General features: G+C 42.7%; 1 protein-coding gene across 3 annotated transcripts in view; it reads right to left on the reverse strand.

The window, feature by feature from the left end:
* bcl11aa (BCL11 transcription factor A a) overlaps positions 1-22,089 on the reverse strand; it is a 166,878-nt gene that overhangs the window by 114,460 nt on the left and 30,329 nt on the right. Inside the window, exon 2 of one of the 3 annotated variants that reach the window (XM_070889612.1) lies at positions 4,883-4,941. The exons of the other annotated variants lie outside the window; for them this stretch is intronic. Within the exon in view, the coding sequence (XP_070745713.1) occupies positions 4,883-4,940 (58 nt within the window). The 5' untranslated portion in view covers position 4,941. The remainder of the gene's footprint in view (positions 1-4,882; positions 4,942-22,089) is intronic. 3 annotated transcript variants of the gene reach the window in all.

A 22,089-nucleotide genomic window follows, 5' to 3' on the forward strand; every position in this document is an offset into this window, starting at 1 on the left:
ACCGCCAGTATTCTACAGTTGTGGCTGCTTTGACTGGAGATGGATTTTTATAAAAATTACAGTATGGTGTCAGATGTCATGAACAGAAGCTCTTAATGTTATTTTCAAACATGGCTTTTTGTTTAATCTTAGAAAATAAATTTAATTTCAAATATAATTAAATTTTGCTTTTTATTTCATAAGTGAAACAAAGCGACCCAGGGAACTGAACCCAGAGGTGCTCTCTCTCCCAAATCAGCAAATGGATAAAATAGCTGTGGGTCATATGCAAATCTAAGATGATGACAAAATGGGTTTTGCACAATGGAAGAAAAACCCCAAGTATAGAAACAGAAGGAGGCCATTCAGCCTGTTGAACCCATTCAATTAGATCATGGCCGATCGCTATACCTCAGCCTCATTTACCCGCCTTGGTTCCATATCCCTTATTAACCTTGCCCAACAGAAATCTATCGATCTGAGCTTTGAAATAACAGTTTTTTGGGGGAAGAGTTTTCCAGATTTAGGTCCTTCCCTATCCAACTATCCCTTCCCCTCACAGACATGCTAGAGAGACTTGAAATGGCAGACGAGGGGTAAATAATGACTCCTCACTCTAAAAATCCATTTTGGGTAACAGCAATGCCATTTCTATTCAAATTGGTAAGCTCCTCATCCTTTTCCCTATTACCCTCCCCCCATGCAATTCCCTCCAACAACAATGGTTCCTTTACCAACAAACAGCTGGAGTGCCAGTAATAGGTAATGTCTTCTAAATATTGACAGTCTTGTTACTATGTGCCTGGAAAGTGCTGTGTGAACAAAATGTAATAATTCAATGACACATGTAAATCTCCTAAAGCTCAATAAAATTCTTAAACAAAATAAAGTAAAGTGAACAGTTCAGCCCAGCTTTGCACTCGGTCTAATCCCTAAAGCCATCCCAAAATAGTTTACATTGAGGTGACTAAATATACCCATTTGGGTGAGGTTAGTTAACCTTCCCACAAGTATGAAGATCACTACTGTGTTTAATATATTACATTTTTATATTATATGTCACAGAAGACAAATTAAACTTCAGTTTTTGATGTTAATAAGTGGTGGAAAAATGACTGCAGAGTGGCGGAATGGTGGTGGGATTGTTTTAGTTAGGCAAAGGCGATTTTTGTATGGCACAATGGAATTATTATGATGTTTTAAATGTTTTTAATATTGAATAAATCCAATTTTTAAAAATTACATTTAACATAATTTATTTTTAAATAGCTTTCAAGAGAAAGATGTGAAATAATATAAGGGAATGAAAAGAAAACAGGGGCAGAAAAGAAGAGAAACTTCCAGCAAGTGTTATTGTGCATCGCGTCTATTCCATTCACAAGTCTATATTTTCCAATGGAAAGTGACAAGCAATTAGTTTTAATGAGAGAGGTGTGGAAGACAGTAGCTTGAATTAAATATTCCCATTCGTCACATACAGCACAGGTCAGCAGTTCCACCAGCAACACGAGAGGCCAGCCATAGCCGAGGATTTGTTGGGACTTGCAGGTACTGTTGAGGCAGCCCAAATGCAGCTGTCTGACGCAGAATCACTCAGCAACTACAGCAACAGGGTGGGCCGAGTTCAGGCTGGACAAACATTTCAACCAAATGAATTCATGCAGCGCTCCCTGCCCTTCTGATACTTGCAGTCTCTACCTTTTTTTTAAAAAATCGTTCAATCAGCACTGCATACAGGTGCTTGTTATTCTGCACTGCAGTGACGAGCATTGGTAATACAAACATGCAGATGATACGGGCAGTGGGTGTAGATAGACACAGCACAGGCAATGGGCAACATATACACAACAGCTTTATTCTCCACATTACACCCCCATAATAAAACTTTTGTATTATTTTTCAAAACTCTACATGTTGCCTCAATTTTTCTCTTTTAAATAGAACTTTCATTACAAATGTAATTGCTGCAATTCAATGCAAACTTTAATTGAGAGCACACAAAGGTAACACAGGAGCTAGTAAATGCTGAAATACAGGTTAATTTTATTCAGGAAGCAGCTTCAGACCTAAATATAGACTTGTTCAGGTGCAGTGCTTTAGACCTTCAGAAATCATTACTAAATATCCTTTTCTAGGCCTTTAAATAACACAGGGCGAATATTAGCATACAGACGCTTTAACGTATTCATATAAATCTCCTTTGCTCTCTTATTTAAAAGGTGGTTTTAATTATTCAAAAATAAATAGGTTAACGTCTGCACTAAAATAGCAAAAAAGGAATTTTGTACAAGGCCTGAAGCACAGCGCGAGTTCAAGGCCTTAACCTTAGGTTTCGCCAGCAAGGAGAAGCTGAAGTTTGATACTGCAAGGACTGGCCTTGCATGTTAGTCATCTGCCTTGTGCTTCACAGAACTCCTAACAGGGACACAGTATTTCATTGATGACCTAAAACCATTTTAGAAAAAAAAAACCTCCACAAACCACTTAGTTGACAGTTAGAACTCAAACTTTATAAATAGGTACATGGAGGTAAATATCTCCATTAACTATTCCATACATGAAAATAAAGGGAGAGATTTGAACATGAGCAAAAGACACATGGGGAAATTATAAATTAACACAAGATTAAAAGTCACTTAAGTCAAAGTTCTTAGAATAATCCTCTCCTTTGCGTAATAAATTATAGTCTCAAGAAAAATATTCATGTCCTGGGATCGAACACTCAGAGTTGCCATGGAATCCAGATACATTCTGCCCAAGAATGTATATTCCACCCAAGTCCTAGTCTGTTGAGAGCATCATCTAACATCATAACAACAGCACTCCTGATTGGTCAGGAATGCAAATGCAAGGCATTCTTTGAATGAATGTACAATTCGGATCTTGGATATCTACAATTCAAAATAAGGAATGGAATGGAGATGATGACGACCAATTCCTACATAAACATTTGTAAATTCAAAAGAACAAAACATTTATAGTAATAACCATTGGTAGGCAAAAATACACTAAAATCCACAATAGGTAACTTGGTGGTTCAATTGGTAGAGCATTGGACATAAGCCAAAAAGAGTTGAATTGCAGCCTGAGTGACATTGGCTTCATGTAGTGAGTTAGGTCAGTTCTTGCCTAGGCTGTTAAATTGAGCAGTTTGCATCCTCTAGGAATGGGGGTGGGGGCGGGGGGGGAGTATGTGAGAACAGAGGAAATAGGATTAAAGTAGCATGACTAGTCCTATATCATAACAACTGGCACAGGGAAAGAGAAAGCAAAGAAACCATTACACCACTCAAGGTCACACTGTCAAAAATGAATTAAAGTGTGACCCGAGGTAAACATATATAAGTGTTGTAGCCATATTATTGGAAATAAAACAGGATTTTTTTAAAACTGTGATCTTAACCAATCTGATAAGGTTCTGACTGTATATGGAGAGTTGCTTTCACAAGTCCCGAGTACGGTAGACATTTATGAGTTCGACTCCTTCACAGAATGATCTATTTATTCCACTGTTTTTCTTTGAAATTTCAACATAAGCCATTTTTCCACACTTTCTTTTCCCCAAATCCTCACTGCAGTTAATGTTGCTGTGCAGTAGAAACGCCATTGACAGAATAACGTCCTCTTCCCTTATTCAATAATTTGATAAAGGGCACTGTTCCTAATCAACAGAAAAGGCTGTGTTGCTGCTATTCTTAAAATGAATCTTGTCAGAAGAGGCTTAAAGAACAACTTTGTTGTCTTCCCTGGCATAATTCCTACACATCCAGCCATGAAGCCACTGGATAGTTTTTTTTATTAATGTGGTTATTTATGTGAATATCTTTAACTGTACTGAGAGAGAGATAGCGCAAGAGGAAGAGAGAGAGAGGGAGGGAGAGAGAGACTTGGAACTTAAAAAAAAATGCTCAATGATCTCGCCATAGGGCCCTGCTGAGTTTTCCTACTGTGGCCAAGCAGGACTTGGAATGGTTTGTTTGTCTCAGGTGGACAAATGCTTTGTACAGAAGTAATTGAGACAACATAAAGTCAGATAAGCCTGAGATGAGTGGCCACATATGAGACAGTATAAAAGGGGGAAGGGGGGGGGGGGGAGCTGACTGAATTAAGTAACTGATTCGCCCTAATGAGCACAGTTCTGCTAAACTGGTTGCCCTGTTTCTGCAACAACCACCATTTAAAGCAGTTCTGCTTCCACATTTTAAACACCTGCATAAATCCCAATAGACAAGTCTCTATGGCGAGATTGTTCACAGACGTACAAATTTGTTGTCAAGGAGCACAGAAAGATGTCACTGGCAAGTATGTTTTGGCCCTCAGAATCAAAAAGAAAATCCAAAACAATCAGAAGCAGTGTTTTAACACCATAATGCCAGAACCTCAGGTTTGCATATAGAATTCATAAATACCTTCCCTGCATTTCAGCATCTCCAGCTCAGTTACAAACACCCACTGCTCTCCAGTGAATTATTCTTGTGATCCATGCTTTAAATCTATTCTCAAAAGAAAAGAACCTACCATCCCTCCTCCCCCCTCAAAAAAAGTCTGCGCCTAAGAAGGGCATTTGGAATGTGAGTTTTGGCAGGAGCTCTCTTAATATTGCACTCATCGTGGAGGGGCTTTCAAGTCCAAATTGCTCCACTTTCCATTAAAATAGGAAGTGGAACCACACAGGTTTTAGCATGTTGGTGGGCGGTGATTTCATCTGCACCATTGTGGGGGGGGGGGGGGGGGGGTGATCAGGATAATGGCAGTCACTGCCTCCAGTTAACTAAACACACATTATTTACAAGTCCTAAAATAGAGCACAAACAGGTCCATACTGGCATGTGAAGCAGGCAGACTTTGTTTTAGAACAGCAAATTAACTTAAAAAGCAGGGGAGTGGGATAATTTGTACTCACTTTTCCAACTTGTGCACAGGCTTGCTAAAGCACCCTCCCGTCTGAAAGGATTTGACATTCTAAGTATAGCAAGAAACGTCAATAAGAGACACAAAAATCCGTCAGAAAGAACAAAAGCACTATAATAACAGAAAACAAACTGAAAAAAAACTCTAGCACATATTAATATACTCCGTCTAGGTTAATGTCTTGCCTTGAAGAACTCAACCAATTTAAATGATCCAATTAATGAGTATTAGCATGTTTTGACCTGCTATCCTTGCAGTAATGTCCTATAACACATTTTATTTAAAAAGAGAAAATAAAGATTTTCACAATGACTTGTTTGGAATTTTGGTAGAACAGTTATAGTATAAATGTACTGAAATTAGTCAGTCTTGTGCAATAACAGCATCCTCCAAAGTTCTATCAAAACTGAGGCTGAAAATGTTCACATTAGTCAGCTTGAATCAACAAATTTGTAGTCAAGGGGAACGAAAGGAGATCACTAATTTGCCACAATTGTTATTATGGTGGCATGCTCCATTACTAATCCTTCATATTGACAAACTATTCTTTGCTATATTTGAAGTACTGTATTGGTAGCATCCCACAGTGACCCAAATAACCCTATATCCATAATGGTTAGAACAAGTGATGTGTTATCACTCAGATCTGTTAGAAACCTCCATGTGCCACTGCAGTGCGTACACGGCCCGCAAATTATAGGTTTCCGCATGTGCGATCTGTCACGTTTAAGCTCAACAGATCCACCGCATCCCCAGGAAATGGACATTCACTGGCGGAGATTTGCCCAGCTACTGCTCAGCGAATGCCTGTGAAACTCTTACACCTGGGAAAAGCAGGCTTAGGATCTTCTTTTACAAGTGCAAGAGTTTAAATAATTAAAATAATTTTTTAATCATTTAAACATAAAGAAACTTTAAAATTGGTTTGGTAGATCATTTTTAGTCCCTTTAAAATGTTGATATTTATTTTTCAAAAAATTATTTTTTTGTTTTAAATGTTTAATTTAATTGTATTTTTATTAAATTTGAACATGTAATGATTTATTTTTATTTAACTGGTGCGTAATTGTGTTTTTTAGGGGATTCCTATTCATGCTTATAATGGAATCCCCATAAGTGTAATGCGGCTCCCCTTTTTCATTCGTTGGCCTGGCCCACATGATCCCAGGGGCGCTTGCGAACCACATGTGCCCCTGGGATACAGGGGTCTTTACGCAGGCATACGCATAGAGGCCCAGGAGCGTGAGTCTACCAACTTCCAGGACCATCAGGTAGGTTCGTACTTTTTTTGTGGTTCGGAGGCATTCGCCAGCAGGAAGCCTCAGAGATCAGATTCAGGCCCATTGATTTGATACCCTGACCCAGGCTCACACCACTGACCCAGGCCAGGCACGGCACACACACCACTGACCCAGGCCAGGCACGGCACACACACCACTGACCCAGGCCAGGCACGGCACACATACCACTGACCCAGGCACGGCACGGCACACATACCACTGACCCAGGCACGGCACGGCACACACACCACTGACCCAGGCCAGGCACGGCACACATACCACTGACCCAGGCACGGCACGGCACACAAACCACTGACCCAGGCACGGCACGGCACACACACCACTGACCCAGGCCAGGCACGGCACACATACCACTGACCCAGGCACGGCACGGCACACACACCACTGACCCAGGCACGGCACGACACACACACCACTGACCCAGGCACGGCACGGCACACACACCACTGACCCAGGCACGGCACGGCACACACACCACTGACCCAGGCACGGCACGGCACACACACCACTGACCCAGGCACGGCACGGCACACACACCACTGACCCAGGCACGGCACGGCACACACACCACTGACCCAGGCACATTTTGTTTGAGACCTCAGGGGATCGTGAGCTTTTTATTTTTCAACCACCCTCTGAACACTGAAGAAGCAATTCAACCCACAACTCTCAGGAAGGAAGCTGAATTTTGCACCATAGCCATTCAAGCCCAAACCTATGCCTCTGCACCCATTCTCCCTCATCACTAACACCCCTCCATTTCTCTTTCTGCACCATGATGACCACCTCTGCAGTATTTTCAGGAATTGCAGGCAAGAGAATGTCACTTGCATTGAAAAGACTATAGGGACAAACCTCCTTTTAATTGCGCTTCGGAGTAAAGGATTACCTTGGCGCAGCCTAAAGAGGAAAATCAGACAGGCTCCATTACAGGCGTGTGATCCTTGATCCACCCCACCCAATTTTCCCTCGGTGCCCTGCAGCCAGGCAATCCACTAACCGCCGCCCCCCCGCCCCAAGCACAAGAGGAGCAAAATCTGCCCCATACACTCTTAGGGAGAAATTCAAATCACTTTCCAGTCATGGGTCAGTGGGTAAATACATTATCCAATAGGGTACCATGACACCCAACAAAGGAAATTTCCTTGTATATGTTGCGTTAGCTCCTCTCCATCAGAGAGGCAGTATCAGTCATTGCAATGGTCACATCACCTGTGGGCTAGAGAGGGGAGAAGCATAATGAGGCAGAGTTCCCACTCCTGGTTACTATCCAGGGGCCTCTGCTTGAAAATGTGTGTTTGCATGGGCAACAGAATTGGGTTCGGCTGTGGTACCTCATAAAGATCATATAGCCTGCCAACACTCACCATCTAGGCTTCTACATGAGGAACAAGCACTTGGGCGAGGCACCTAAGGGCTTCATGACTCACTCCCAGTATGAGTGTCTGCCATCAGGGGAGAAAACTGGGAAGAAGAAAAAAAGTTTTGAATCAAGCCTAACTAACCACAAGTTCTCACCTTTCCCTTCAGAGTGGGCTGGTCACGTTTTTGTATTTGAAGAAAACGGCAGGCAAAGTTAAAATAATGTTTAGATGTGAACTTTACTCAGCTCTTGAGTGGAGCAGGTGCCTCTGGCACTATTGTTCTTGGTAACACAGGCAGACATTTCAGGAGGTTTGGATTAAAACTCTCCCATGGCGCTGAACATACTGGTGACATTGTAGCGCTAGCCAGACAAGCAGGTTTTCTTGTTTATCTGCTGCCAGAAAACATTTTACAGTAGCTCCTCAGTATAGCTGTCTGCTCTATACCATGACATACAACAGAACACGCACCATTTATGGCATCTTCACTAATAGAGAGACCAGATGAAATAATCCTAACTACAGTAGAGTTTGGGTAGAATTCCCATCACAACCTTATATGGTCAGTGCATATTATGTACACAAACTTTATACAAGATATTACAAAAGCAACAAGCAGATTTGAATGAGAAGAGGTCATTCAGTCCATTCCATTCAGCTGCCCTCAGAGAATGTCACAGGCCATTCTCATCTACCCTTGCCTTGGCACCAAGCCCACACCCTTTACCCTCTGTTGAATTAGTAATTAGTGTTCATTGTACGAGGATACATCATAAATTATGTATGAAGTTGCCCCTCAAGTTTAAGGCTTTAAGTTTCTCGAGATTATACATGGGCACTGGTTCTCTTTTCCTGGTTATGCACAAAATATTTTTTCACATCCAAACCTCAACTCCTTTCTGAATTTAAAACAATTATATTTCTCTTTCCTCCCAAAAGAAATCATTTATCCAACAAGAACTAATAGATTTCAATAGTTGTTCCTTACAACTCTGCGACTAAAAGACGTTGGAGCCATTTTACAGGTCCTTAGAATCTTCCCATTGATACCATGTCACCGATAGAATAATGGGCAACTTCACTAACCCCAACCCTCAACACCACTGACATGCCCCCTTACTACAACAATTAAACAATGGAAGCGGTTTCCCAATTTTCCCTTGCTGGAGTTTGAAGACGTAAGAGAGCTAAGTGGCTGATACTGGTAGGTAATATTTCTGTTCCTCAATTAAAATAAAAAGACCACAAGAAACAAAACGTTAACACATTGGAGATTTGATTTTACAACAACTTTCTCTAGGAGTATGCTTAACATCCTATCTGGTACAAGGGATGGACAAGAGATTCCTACTACACAGTGCAAGGGGCTGGACAACCATTCGAGTGCACCCTTCAATCAATTACACGTCAGAGAGACATCATCCAGGTCAAAGCAGCCCGCTTGATTGGCACCCCATCCACCACCTTCAACATTCACTCCCTTCATCACCGGCACACCGTGGCTGCAGTGTGTACCATTTATAAGATGCACTGCAGCAACTCGCCAAGGCTTCTTCGGCAGCACCTCCCAAACCTGCGATCTCTACCACCTAGAAGGACAAGGCCAACAGGCACATGGGAACACCACCACCTCCAAGTTCTCCTCCAAGTTACACACCATCCTGACTTGGAAATATATCAGCGTTCCTTCATCGTTGCTGGGTCAAAATCCTGGAACTCGCTCCCTAACAGCACTGTGGGAGTACCTTCACCATGTGGACTGCAGCGGTTGAAGGCGGCAGCTCACCACCAGCTTCTCAAGGACAATTAGAGATGGGCAATAAATGCTGGCCTTGCCGGCAACGCCCACATCCCGAAACAAATTTTTTTTAAAATGTGCTCTTGTTGCTGAGAAACATCTGCAAGACAGAGTAAAATTGCATGCACACACAAGTTATGGAAAAATAAGATGTAATTTTTCAAGAAAAATAAAGTCCCCACAGGGCAAACTAAGGTTATGAAAAATGAAACTTCACCAACAATGGCACATTACTGCACCATCATACAATTTGATACAGTTATTACATAAATTCACCTTATTAACCAATTGGTGAGTCTAGCTTTCACTACTGACCACACTGAGCTTTACAATCTAGGGCTAGGTGCACCTGGCTCAGGTTAGGCAGAGATGTTTTTCAATCATTGTGGAATCGGTCTTTTCCCTCCACTGCCCACAACAATACCACCAGATACAGAATCAAAAATTATTTGCGGACATCCAATAGTCAGTTTTGTAAACCTCTGCTCCTATTCAAATACCAGTATCTTCCCCACAACTGGTTTCCCTATCCTGGGGGGGAGGGGGAGGGGGTGGCATCCTCTTCATCTACTCCGGACATATGATAACCAAATCAACCCACGACGATTATTAAAAATTGTGATTAATTTATGCCAATTGGTCCATATTACATTGATGTGCAATAAAAGCATTTCCCTCTTTTGCACTTAGCATAAAATTATACCTGAAGTCTTCACACTTCGATGCATTTCCAGGAAAATTCTTTCATTTCATGGTACTGTAATAAGGACATAATTTTATTTCCACTATTGATTTGCATTACAATTTTGTCTCCTTGTTGCTGCCAGATTATTTTAATTAAAATGATTTTAAAAAAAATCCAAATTGCAGAACAAAAACAAATCAAGCGCGTAGTCCTCCCTTCTTGGTTAACGGGTGTTGAGATGGGTACACATGAGCTACTTATAATCCATTTCATGAAACTTTTGATCCAAGTTGTGATCATGGCTACACTGCAACAATACTAAGAGAGCCAGTGGTATAGTCTTTCAGGTTTACAGCAAAACGTACCAGTCTAATCAGTGCCCCATCATGATCTGGAATTCCTGGATGATTGAAAACGTACCTATCTTTACAAAGAGTAATTCCAAGTGAAGGTTCACAGAACAGAGATTCCAAGTTCTTCGAGTGCTGCAAAAACTTGGAATTTCCTCCATGTTGACTTTGGGGTCTGCAATTCCCATCCCATTTACTCCAAGGGAAAGCATGAGAGATGGGGAGTAATTGAGGCTCATCTCAGTTGCACATCCTCACTCATACACACTTTATAATGAACTATCAGCACTGGGCCGCAGTACACTGGTGTGTCGACAGTTTTATAAAGACTACATTGCTGTTGGTATTGGCACTTGCCATATGATTCTCAAATCTATGTAATGCAAGAGGAAAAAGGGAAATGACAGCATACATTCAAAATATCTGTTTATGTTTTCTAAACCCCCGCCGCCTCCCAACCCCAAGAACATGTGTGTAAATTCAACACAATGGGCATTCTATAATAACTTGAGCATTCAAGAGTCATTGAGGCGATTCTTTAAAAGAAACAAACGTATGATGCGTTGGCGCCTCAATGGATAGATGGACCACCCGGTGTAGCACTAAGCCATAAACATTGGGAAGGTTTCAGCCCTGATTCTTGGTCTGTGGCAACTTAACTGAAGATATTCAAGACAACAGTGTAAATTTCTGCGATTGGCCTCAATGTTTCTGAGATACAATGCTCTCTGTAGTGGAACAGTCTGCTGACACGCCACGCACTGCCTCGGTGCACATATTGACCGCTACCACTTGGGTGTGGGACTGAAGGACTGACCGCTCTTGTGCACTAGTCAGCACCTTCAGGTGCGGAGAAAGGGGAAGAAAATTAGACAATTCTAACTGGGACCTCATCACAATGATGAGGCTGGGGTCAGGAACTCAGCAAACTTTAGTAAGATGTTGCGCCCCACTAGTCTGTAGTGTGATATGCCGGACTTCCTACGCACTGCGCCACTGCAGTATGCAGAGTAAATCTACACTACTTAATAATGACCATAGCTGATTTAGAACAGTCTGGATTTAAAAGGAGATTCTAAAATCAATTGGTTAAATAGTTTAATCAATTACAAATTAAATAAAGGATCTGTCATCATGCCAGCAGGTATTGGCACGGTACAATGCTGCGCACACACTGGACGCACTCATTCAGATCCTGTTCTACAGGAAACAGCTGATGTTAAGCTAACAAAACAAACACTGAAGTGGATTTCAGGTCTTTAGCTGGGCAATTAACATACACGCTGGCCAAAAAGTGCCATCCAAACAACCTGGGGTAAATTCCCTGGACACAGTTTGGAATCTACAATTAACCAAGAGGCAGTAACATTTTTATAATGATTTGTTATATCTTAAGTTTAGTGAGTGTTTGATTCATCCATTGAATGTTCCATCACCACTGTCTGGAATGACCAATTTCATTGAAATTACACCCTCTCACCTTCTACATCACTCTCTACTTGTTCCTTAAAGATACACCTTGACACACATTAGCTGCAGCACTAATCTCAATGAACGAATCCTCACTCAGTGCCAGCATTGTCAGCAATTTCGGAAATAGTTCATGGTTTAATATCCAGAAGCACTCAGTTAAAGAAGATCGTGACGATTCCAATTTTGAATCCTGAGGATCACAGAATTCCTCTGGTGCAGGATAAGCTTTACCCCGAACATACTTCTAAAAGTGGTTGAAAGGTGCTCAACTTCTTCACTGCTAGTCTATCCTGTCAGGTTCTCTCTTCCTTACTCCGTGCCCCCACACTGAGGTTGCCCTCTCTGCCCCAGAACCGTGCTAAACCAAACAACTCAGCAAATGCTCAGACCTCCAGTCAAGTTCACTTACCAATGGGCAGGCGTCAAGGTATCTGCCAAGGCTGGAATTGAAATTGCTGTCCAACTGGTTCAAGTCCAACAGCTAGAACGACCAGGCCCCTCCCCTCCCTGTGATCTCCATGTTTATGAATAAACAAAAAAAAGTGATTATGACTGCCAACTCGACAAATTTATTGCACCTATAATATGTCCTGCAGAATGCAAGATTTGCAACCTCAGGAAGCACAAAGAGAGATGTTCCCAATGAAAACTCCTCATCGTCAATGCCAGGAGATAGTTACCGATGGATCACAAAAGCCACTGATCATTGACAATCAGAACAACTTGTATTTATATAACGCCTTTAATGTAGTAAAACGTCCCAAGGCGCTGCACAGGAGTGTTTTACGACAGAACAAATAGACACCGAGCCACACAAGAAGAAATTACTGCAGGTGACAAAAAGCTTGATCAAAGAGGTAAGTTTTAAGGAGTGTCTTAAAGGAGGAAAGAGAGGTAGAGAAGCAGAGAGGTTTAGAGAGGGAGTTCCAGAGCTTGGGCCTAGGCAGCTGAAGGCACGGCCACCAATGGTTGAACGATTATAATCAGGGATGCTCAAGAGGGCAGAATTAGAGGAGCGCAGACATCTTGGGGGGTTGTGGGGCTGGAGGAGATTACAGAGATAAGGAAGGACGAGGCCATGTAGGGATTTGGAAATAAGGGTGAGAATTTTGAAATCAAGGCATTGCTTAACTAGCAGCCAATATAGGGGTGATGGGTGAGCGAGGCTTAGTGCGAGTTAGGACATGGGCTGCCGAGTTTTGAATGACCTCAAGTTTACGTAGGGTAGAATGTGGGAGGCCAGCCAGGAGTGCACTGGAGTAGTCAAGCCTAGAGGTAACAAAGGCATGGATGAGGGTTTCAGCAGCAGATGATCTGAAGCAGGGGCAGAGACAGGCAATGTTACATAGAAACATAGAAAAAAGGTGCAGGAGTAGGCCATTCGGCCCTTCGAGCCTGCACCACCATTCAATGAGTTCATGGCTGAACATGCAACTTCAGTACCCCATTCCTGCTTTCTCGCCATACCCCTTGATCCCCCTAGTAGTAAGGACTACATCTAACTCCTTTTTGAATATATTTAGTGAATTGGCCTCAACTACTTTCTGTGGTAGAGAATTCCACAGGTTCACCACTCTCTGGGTGAAGAAGTTTCTCCTCATCTCGGTCCTAAATGGCTTACCCCTTATCCTTAGACTGTGACCCCTGGTTCTGGACTTCCCCAACATTAGGAACATTCTTCCTGCATCTACCCTGTCTAAACCCGTCAGAATTTTAAACGTTTCTATGAGATCCCCTCTCATTCGTCTGAACTCCAGTGAATACAAGCCCAGTTGATCCAGTCTTTCTTGATAGGTCAGTCCCACCATCCCGGGAATCAGTCTGGTGAACCTTCGCTGCACTCCCTCAATCGCAAGAACATCTTCCTCAAGTTAGGAGACCAAAACTGTACACAATGCTCAGGTGTGCCCTCACCAAGACCCTGTACAACTGTAGCAACACCTCCCTGCCCCTGTACTCAAATCCCCTCGCTATGAAGGCCAACATGCCATTTGCTTTCTTAACCGCCTGCTGTACCTGCATGCCAACCTTCAATAACTGATGTACCATGACACCCAGGTCTCGTTGCACCTCCCCTTTTCCTAATAGTCTGTGTCTCTGTTTTTACCACCAAAGTGGATAACCTCACATTTATCCACATTATACTTCATCTGCCATGCATTTGCCCACTCACCTAACCTATCCAAGTCACTCTGCAGCCTCATAGCATCCTCCTCGCAGCTCACAGTGCCACCCGCAAATTTGGAGATACTTCATTTAATCCCCTCGTCTAAATCATTAATGTACAATGTAAACAGCTGGGGCCCCAGCACAGAACCTTGCGGTACCCCACTAGTCACTGCCTGCCATGCTGAAAAGTACCCATTTCCTCCTACTTTTTGCTTCCTGTCTGCCAACCAGTTCTCAATCCACGTCAGCACACTACCCCCAATCCCATGTGCTTTAACTTTGCACATTAATCTCTTGTGTGGGACCTTGTCGAAAGCCTTCTGAAAGTCCAAATACACCACATCAACTGGTTCTCCCTTGTCCATTCTACTGGAAACATCCTCAAAAAATTCCAGAAGATTTGTCAAGCATGATTTCCCTTTCACAAATCCATGCTGACTTGGATCTATCATGTCACTTCTTTCCAAATGCGCTGCTAATGACATCCTTAATAATTGATTCCATCATTTTACCCACTACCGATGTCAGGCTGACCGGTCTATAATTCCCTGTTTTCTCTCTCCCTCCTTTTTTAAAAAAAGTGGTGTTACATTGACTACCCTCCACTCCAAAGGAACTGATCCAGAGTCGATCGACTGTTGGAAAATGATCACCAATGCATCCACTATTTCTAGTGCCACTTCCTTAACTACTCTGGGATGCAGACCATCAGGTCCTGGGGATTTATCGGCCTTCAATCCCATCAATTTCCCCAACACAATTTCCCGACTAATAAGGATTTCCCTCAGTTCCTCCTTCTTACTAGACCCTCTGACCCCTTTTATATCCGGAAGGTTGTTTGTGTCTCCTTAGTGAATACCGAACCAAAGTACTTGTACAATTGGTCTGCCATTTCTTTGTTCCCAGTTATGACTTCCCCTGATTCTGACTGCAGGGGACCTACGTTTGTCTTTACTAACCTTTTTCTCTTTACATATCTATAGAAGCTTTTGCAGTCCATTTTAATGTTCCCTGCAAGCTTCCTCTCGTACTCCATTTTCCCTGCCCTAATCAAACCCTTTGTCCTCCTCTGCTGAGTTCTAAATTTCTCCCAGTCCCCAGGTTTGCTGCTATTTCTGGCCAATTTGTATGCCACTTCCTTGGCTTCAATACTATCCCTGATTTCACTTGATAGCCACGGTTGAGCCACCTTCCCTTTTTTATTTTTACTCCAGACAGGGATGTACAATTGTTGTAGTTCATCCATGCGGTCTCTAAATGTCTGCCATTGCCCATCCACTGTCAACCCCTTAAGCATCATTCGCCAATCTATCCTAGCCAATTCACGCCTCATACCTTCAAAGTTACCCTTCTTTAAGTTCTGGACCATGGTCTCTGAATTAACTGTTTCATTCTCCATCCGAATGTAGAATTCCACCATATTATGGTCACTCTTCCCCAAGGGGCCTCGCACAACGAGATTGCTAATTAATCCTCTCTCATTACACAACACCCAGCCTAAGATGGCCTCCCCCCTAGTTGGTTCCTCGACATATTGGTCTAAAAAAAAACATCCCTTATGCACTCCAGGAAATCCTCCTCCACTATATTGTTTCCAGTTTGGTTAGCCCAATCTATATGCATATTAAAGTCACCCATGATAACTGCTGCATCGTTATTGCATGCACCCCTAATTTCCTGTTTGATGCCCTCCCCAACATCACAACTACTGTTTGGAGATCTGTACACAACTCCCACTAGCGTTTTCTGCCCCTTGGTATTCCGTAGCTCCACCCATACCGATTCCACATCATCCAAGCTAATGTCTTTCCTTACAATTGCATTAATTTCCTCTTTAACCAGCAACGCCACCCCACCTCCTTTTCCTTTCTGTCTATCCTTCCTAAACGTTGAGTACCCTTGGATGTTGAGTTCCCAGCCGTGGTCACCCTGGAGCCATGTCTCCGTGATGCCAACCACATCGTATCCGTTAACTGCTATCTGCACAGTTAATTCGTCCACCTTATTCTGAATACTCCTCGCATTGAAGCAGAGCCTTCAGGCATGCCTTTTTAACACACTTAGACCCTTTAGAATTTTGCTGCAAGTGGCCCTTTTTGTTTTTTGCCTTGGGTTTCTCTGCCCTCCACTTTTACTCGTCTCCTTTTTGTCTTTTGCTTCTGACTCCAATTTGTTTCCCTCTGTCTACCTGCATTGGTTCCCATCCCCCTGCCATATTAGTTTAACTCCTCCCCAACAGCACTAGCAAACACTCCTCCTAGGACATTGGTTCCAGTCCTGCCTAGGTGCAGACCGTCCGGTTTGTACTGGTCCCACCTCCCCCAGAACCGGTTCCAATGCCCCAGGAATTTGAATCCCTCCCTGCTGCACCACTGCTCAAGCCACGTATTCATCTGAGCTATCGTGCGATTCCTACTCTGACTAGCACGTGGCACTGGTAGCAATCCTGAGATTACTACTTTTGAGGTCCTACTTTTTAAATTTAGCTCCGAGCTCCTTAAATTCGTCTCGTATGGATGTGGAAATACGTGGTTTTAGTTATGCCACGGATATGTGACCGACGCAACCTTCGGTCGCTTGAGAAAGTGTGTGTTTGAGAACTAGGCCCTCAAATCTGGCACCAAGCTTATGGTCTACAGGACTGTAGTGATACCCACCCTCCTGTATGGCTCAGAGACATGGACCATATACAGCAGACACCTCAAATCACTGGAGAAATACCACCAAAGATGTCTCCGCAAGGTCCTGCAAATCCCCCAGGAGGACAGACGCACCAAAGTCAGTGTTCTCAATCAGGCCAACATTCGCAGCATCGAAGCACTGACCACACTTGACCAGTTCCGTTGGGCGGGCTACATTGTCCGCACGCCCGACACGAGATTCCCAAAGCAAACGAGCCCAAGGTGGGCAAAGAAAATGTTTCAAGGACACCCTCAAAGCCTCTTTGATAAAATGCAATATCCCCATCGACACCTGGGGATCCCTGTCCAAAGACCATCCTAAGTGGAGGAAGAGCATCCAGGAGGGTGCTGAGCACCTCGAGTCTCGTCACCGAGAGCATGCAGAAAACAAGCGCAGACAGTGGAAGGAGCGTGCAGAAAACCAGACTCCCCACCCACCCTTTCTTTCAACGACTGTCTGTCCCACCTGTGACAGACTGTAATTCCTGTATTGGACTGTACAGTCACCTGAGAACTCACTTTGAGAGTGGAAGCAAGTCTTCCTCGATTTCGAGTGACTACTGATGATGATGATGATGATGGTGGTGGCCGGAAGCTCATTTCAGGGTCAAATATGACACCGAGGTTGCGAACAGTCTGGTTCAGCCTGATAGATGCTAGGGAGAGGGATGGAGTCAGTGGCTAGGGAACGCAGTTTGTGGCAGGGACCAAAGACAATGGCTTTGGTCTTCCCAATATTTAATTGGAGAAAATTTCTGCTCATCCAATATTGGATGTCGGACAAGCAGTCTGACAATTTCGAGACCGTGGAGGGTCGAAAAAAAGTGGTGGTGATGTAGATCTGGGTGTCGTCAGCGTATGTGGGAACTGACGTGTGTGTTTTCAGATGATGTCGTCAAGGGGCAGCATATAGATGAGAAATAGGTGGGGGCCAAGGATAGATCCTTCCAAGGATAAATCAGTTTTTTTTTTAAAAAGAAAAAAAAAAATCAGACTGAACACTCAAGAAAAGACACATCTCTGTAACCTCCTCCAGCCCTACAATCCTCAGATCTCTGCGCTCCTCCAATTCTGGCCTCTTGCGCATCCCCGATTTTAATCGCTCCACCATTGGTGGCAGTGCTTTCAGCTGCCTAGGACCTAAGCTGTGGAATTACCTTCCTAAACCCTTCTGCCTCTTTACCTCTCTTTCCTCCTTTAAGACACTTCTTAAAACTTACCTCTTTGACCAAGGTTTTGGACATCTGTCCTAACAGATTTTGTTTGATAACGCTCCTGTGAAGCATCTTGGGAAGCTTACTAAGTTAAACAGAGAAACATAGAAAAATAGGTGCAGGAGTAGGTCATTTGGCCCTTCGAGCCTGCACCGCCATTCAATAAGATCATGGCTGATCATTCCTTCAGTACCCCTTTCCTGCTTTCTCGCCATACCCCTTGATCCCCTTAACTGTAAGAGCCATTTCTAACTCCCTCTTGAATATATCCAATGAACTGGCATCAACAACTCTCTGTGGCAGGGAATTCCACAGGTTAACAACTCTGAGTGAAGAAGTCCTAAATGGCCTACCCCTTATCCTAAGACTATGTCCCCTGGTTCTGGACTTCCCCAACATCAGGAACATTCTTCCAGCATCTAACCTGTCCAGTCCCATCAGAATCTTATATGTTTCTATGGTGCTATATAAATGCAAGTTGTTGTTATCCCATCCACAATGCACAATTGCCCGAATGCCAGCCTGATAGAGCAGACCAGAGTCTGTGTTCACTGCCCAGGTGTGAACTTCTCTTCCCCTTCCAGGACCTCAGGCATTAGGGATCAACCATAAAGTATCTACACCAAAGGTAACTATTTTGACTCCCCTTCCCACTGTTACCCATCTTAATTTTCTTTCAACCCAATTCACATACTTTCAACCTCCCTCCCCCAATATAATTAACATCTTAAATGAAGCTTTTAGTTCAACTCAGATGAAACAGAAATCTAATAAAACATGATAAACATATTAACATTATAATAAGTTAACACTATAAAGAAGAAATGAAAATGACATATCCTTTAGTAAAATCCTTCTTCTTTCCTTACTGCACTTTGGTGCACATTTGCAAACCCCCACCAGCATACATTCTTCATGGACAGCCTCTTACAGCTTTGGTTACTTGTCCTTTGGCTGTTTTCCCACACTCTCTGATGTATGATTATTTGACAAAAGAATGAAACAAAAACCTGAAATACATTAAATTAATTACAGATTTCTGTCCATCCAGCAACTTAACCCAGGGGAGTGCAGCAGGGCTTCTGCTGGTTTAAATTTAAAATAAAACTTAATATTTCACTGAATAACCAGAAACAGAAATAAAAACTACTGTACTTATTGGCTGCAATGTTAGCAATTAGTTTCCTGTTGCTTTGAAAAATAAAATCTCCAGTTATCAAACTGTACACAGGAAGGAGCCTAAAAGAAAAACTCAAAACTTTAATCCCCTTTAACTCAGTATTTTAGGTTAAAAAAATCTAAATAAATTGTACAAATAGCAAGTTTTACAATTAGGTCAAAAATATTGTTTTACTGCTCCTACTCTCCCTTGAAGGGAAGGATCAAGTTTTGTTCTGCTTATTTTCTTGCACCTTGAATAATTCCCCTCTTTGCACTTTTATACCAATTGAGCTTCCCGCTGCCACTGCGCAGAGGCCAACCATCTCTCTGGAATATTCTCAGCACAAACCAATTTCCTCACTCATGGTCTTGTACCCCCTCTCCACGTACGAGTGCATTCTACAGATGTGCACACTCAGCCTTGCAAATGCTGGAAGCATATTGAAGTACCACAACTAATGTCCTTACAATGTTAGAAACTTTCACTACTAAACGGCTCCTATCTGTCCATCAACACCTCTGTAATAGTGATTGACAGCAGCTGTAACACCAGACAGAAATAAATTAAAACTTCAACTTACTGTAGGCTGCCTAAATTAGTCCAGGATTGATTCTGAAACCTGACAGAGATTTAGAGAAGCACTGTCTTCATGAAGGCATGCCATTTTATTTTTGTGACATCATTGCCACAATAATGAAAAAAGAAAATTTGCATTTATATAGCGCCTTTCACCACTCCCGGATGGCCCAAAGTGCTTTACAGCCAACAAAATACTTTTGAAGTGTCGTCACTGTTGAAGTGTCATGATACACACAATGGAACAAGTTGTGACAAGGTGTTCACCAACAAAACCAGAAATTATTTGCTAAGCACTTTTTCTTAAAGGTAGTGGGCCTTTAATAGTTTAAAGGGGAAAATTTAGCAAAAGTGTCTACCAGAGAAGAGAATGAGAACGTGGTATGCAAGACCTCTGAACAAAGAGGCAGGGGCCACTGGTGACAGAAGGTTAGAATAGTGAGTGTACAAGTGAATGCAAGATAGATGTGAGGGGGAGGGGATAACACAATGTGAACAGCAGAGAAGTAAAAAAGGGGGTGCACAGCAATGACAGAGGGAGACACACGTACAGAGACATGCAAATAGATAGAGAGACTCAGATCAACCAAGTTCATATACAAATACTTCATGTGCTCATACTGCTTTTCCATGTGCACTATTTTTATGCAGGCATCAATCAATTTAAATAAACGGGTTAACATCTGTGCAGAAATAGCTCACGCAGGAATATGGTGTTTGTATGTAAACTTCATCGATGGGAATTTCTGCCCTAGAGAGAAACAGACAGACAGACAGACAGACAGACAATCGGAGATCAAGGCTCTTTCAGGCCTCACTATTGATTGCCACCATTCTATGCCGAAGGATTTTAATAAATAGCTATAGGTTGTTTGTTTGTCCTTAAAAAAACTGCATTTTTTGTTGTCCCTAAATTTCTTCAAATTCATTAGTTATTTTTACTAAGTATTAAAACACACCTATTGCTTCAATGGACATAATCTGAACTGTCATGCGCCGAATATAGCAGTACTGTGCGATGACATCCATTAAAGGAGGCATTTATTTCCGATTACTTGCTTGTAATTTCCTTACACTGCTTTTAGGTTACTTGCCAGGTTGGGGAAAGAGATGCTTCAGCTGATGAGATTGAAATAAATGAATTGGGACTTGTTGGTCAGACATCCTACCCAAGTTTTAGTCTTCACTTACTTCCATAAATGTGTTTATAATCTACAAAATGGATCAGGTATGGAAAGAAACCCCAAGCATCACTGGCAAACCTCCTGCAAACAGCAAGAAGGCTTGCATTCAGAGAATTCTCAACGTGATGTATTTACTTTACCAATTGCAAAGACTGGACAGAGATGGGAGAAGCAGAATAGGCTTTTTTGGAATAGAAGGTACAGCTAGGAGGAAGTCCATAATTGGCTGTCTAGCCTTTCCGTGCACTAATGGATACTGCCAATCCACAGACAGGCACTTGACACACGCTCTGCACTCAGCACACTATTCCACCAGCAACTCTCAGCAATCCAATCGTTCCCTTTGCTTAATCACAGTGTGCTGACTGGCTGAACAACAGATCATAATGACTGGGCTGCAGATTCAACCATCCCATCCGCAGTCCTGTACAATAAATTTACACCCGCTGACCAGCCCAATGTATAGATCTGTACTTACCATTGGACCAGAAAACACATCTAAAAGAACAAATCAGCTCAAGAGAAATCGCAGCCATTTATTATGAAAGAGTACAGTAATAATGTCACCTGCCTGAACCACAACATTTAGCAATCTTGATTGGAAAGCGGGACATATTCATCAGGGGCCAGTCCATTTGATAGATTTCTATTCCATTCTCATTTCATTCAGCCCATCTAGTTCATCCTTCCATAGAAATCAATGATCTTCCCCATCACAGCATCCAAGTAACCCTTCAATGATTCCAGATTTTTTACATCCACTATCCTCTTCAGAAGACCATTCCGTATATTATTCATCTCTTTGTCTGAAGAAGTGCTTCCTGACCAGTCCTGAACTTACTTTTACCAGTTTGTACCTATGTCTCCTTGTCCCCCAGTTGTGGTTTAACTTTAAATATTTCTCAGAATTAACCTTTACTATTCCACTTAGTATTTTGTGTGTCACTAAAAAAAAGAGTCCCCTCTCATTCATCTCTTCCCCCCCCCCCCCCCCCCCACCGCCACCTAAGACTGAAAAGTCCCAAGGTTTTCTAATCTTTCATCATAACTCAGTCCTCTGACACAAGAGGTCAGTCTCATGGCCCTTTCTCTGCACCACTTGAAGCACATGGATGTTTTGCTTGTACTTCAGTGACCAGGACACAACATAGTATTATCAAGGGGCAGCCTGACCAGAACACTAAAAAGCTTCATTCAGCAGTGGCCTCAGACTTATACCCTACTGATTTGGCAGCAATCCAA

The sequence above is a fragment of the Pristiophorus japonicus genome, chromosome 9, assembly GCF_044704955.1.
Source record: "Pristiophorus japonicus isolate sPriJap1 chromosome 9, sPriJap1.hap1, whole genome shotgun sequence".
Lineage (NCBI taxonomy): Eukaryota > Metazoa > Chordata > Chondrichthyes > Pristiophoridae > Pristiophorus > Pristiophorus japonicus.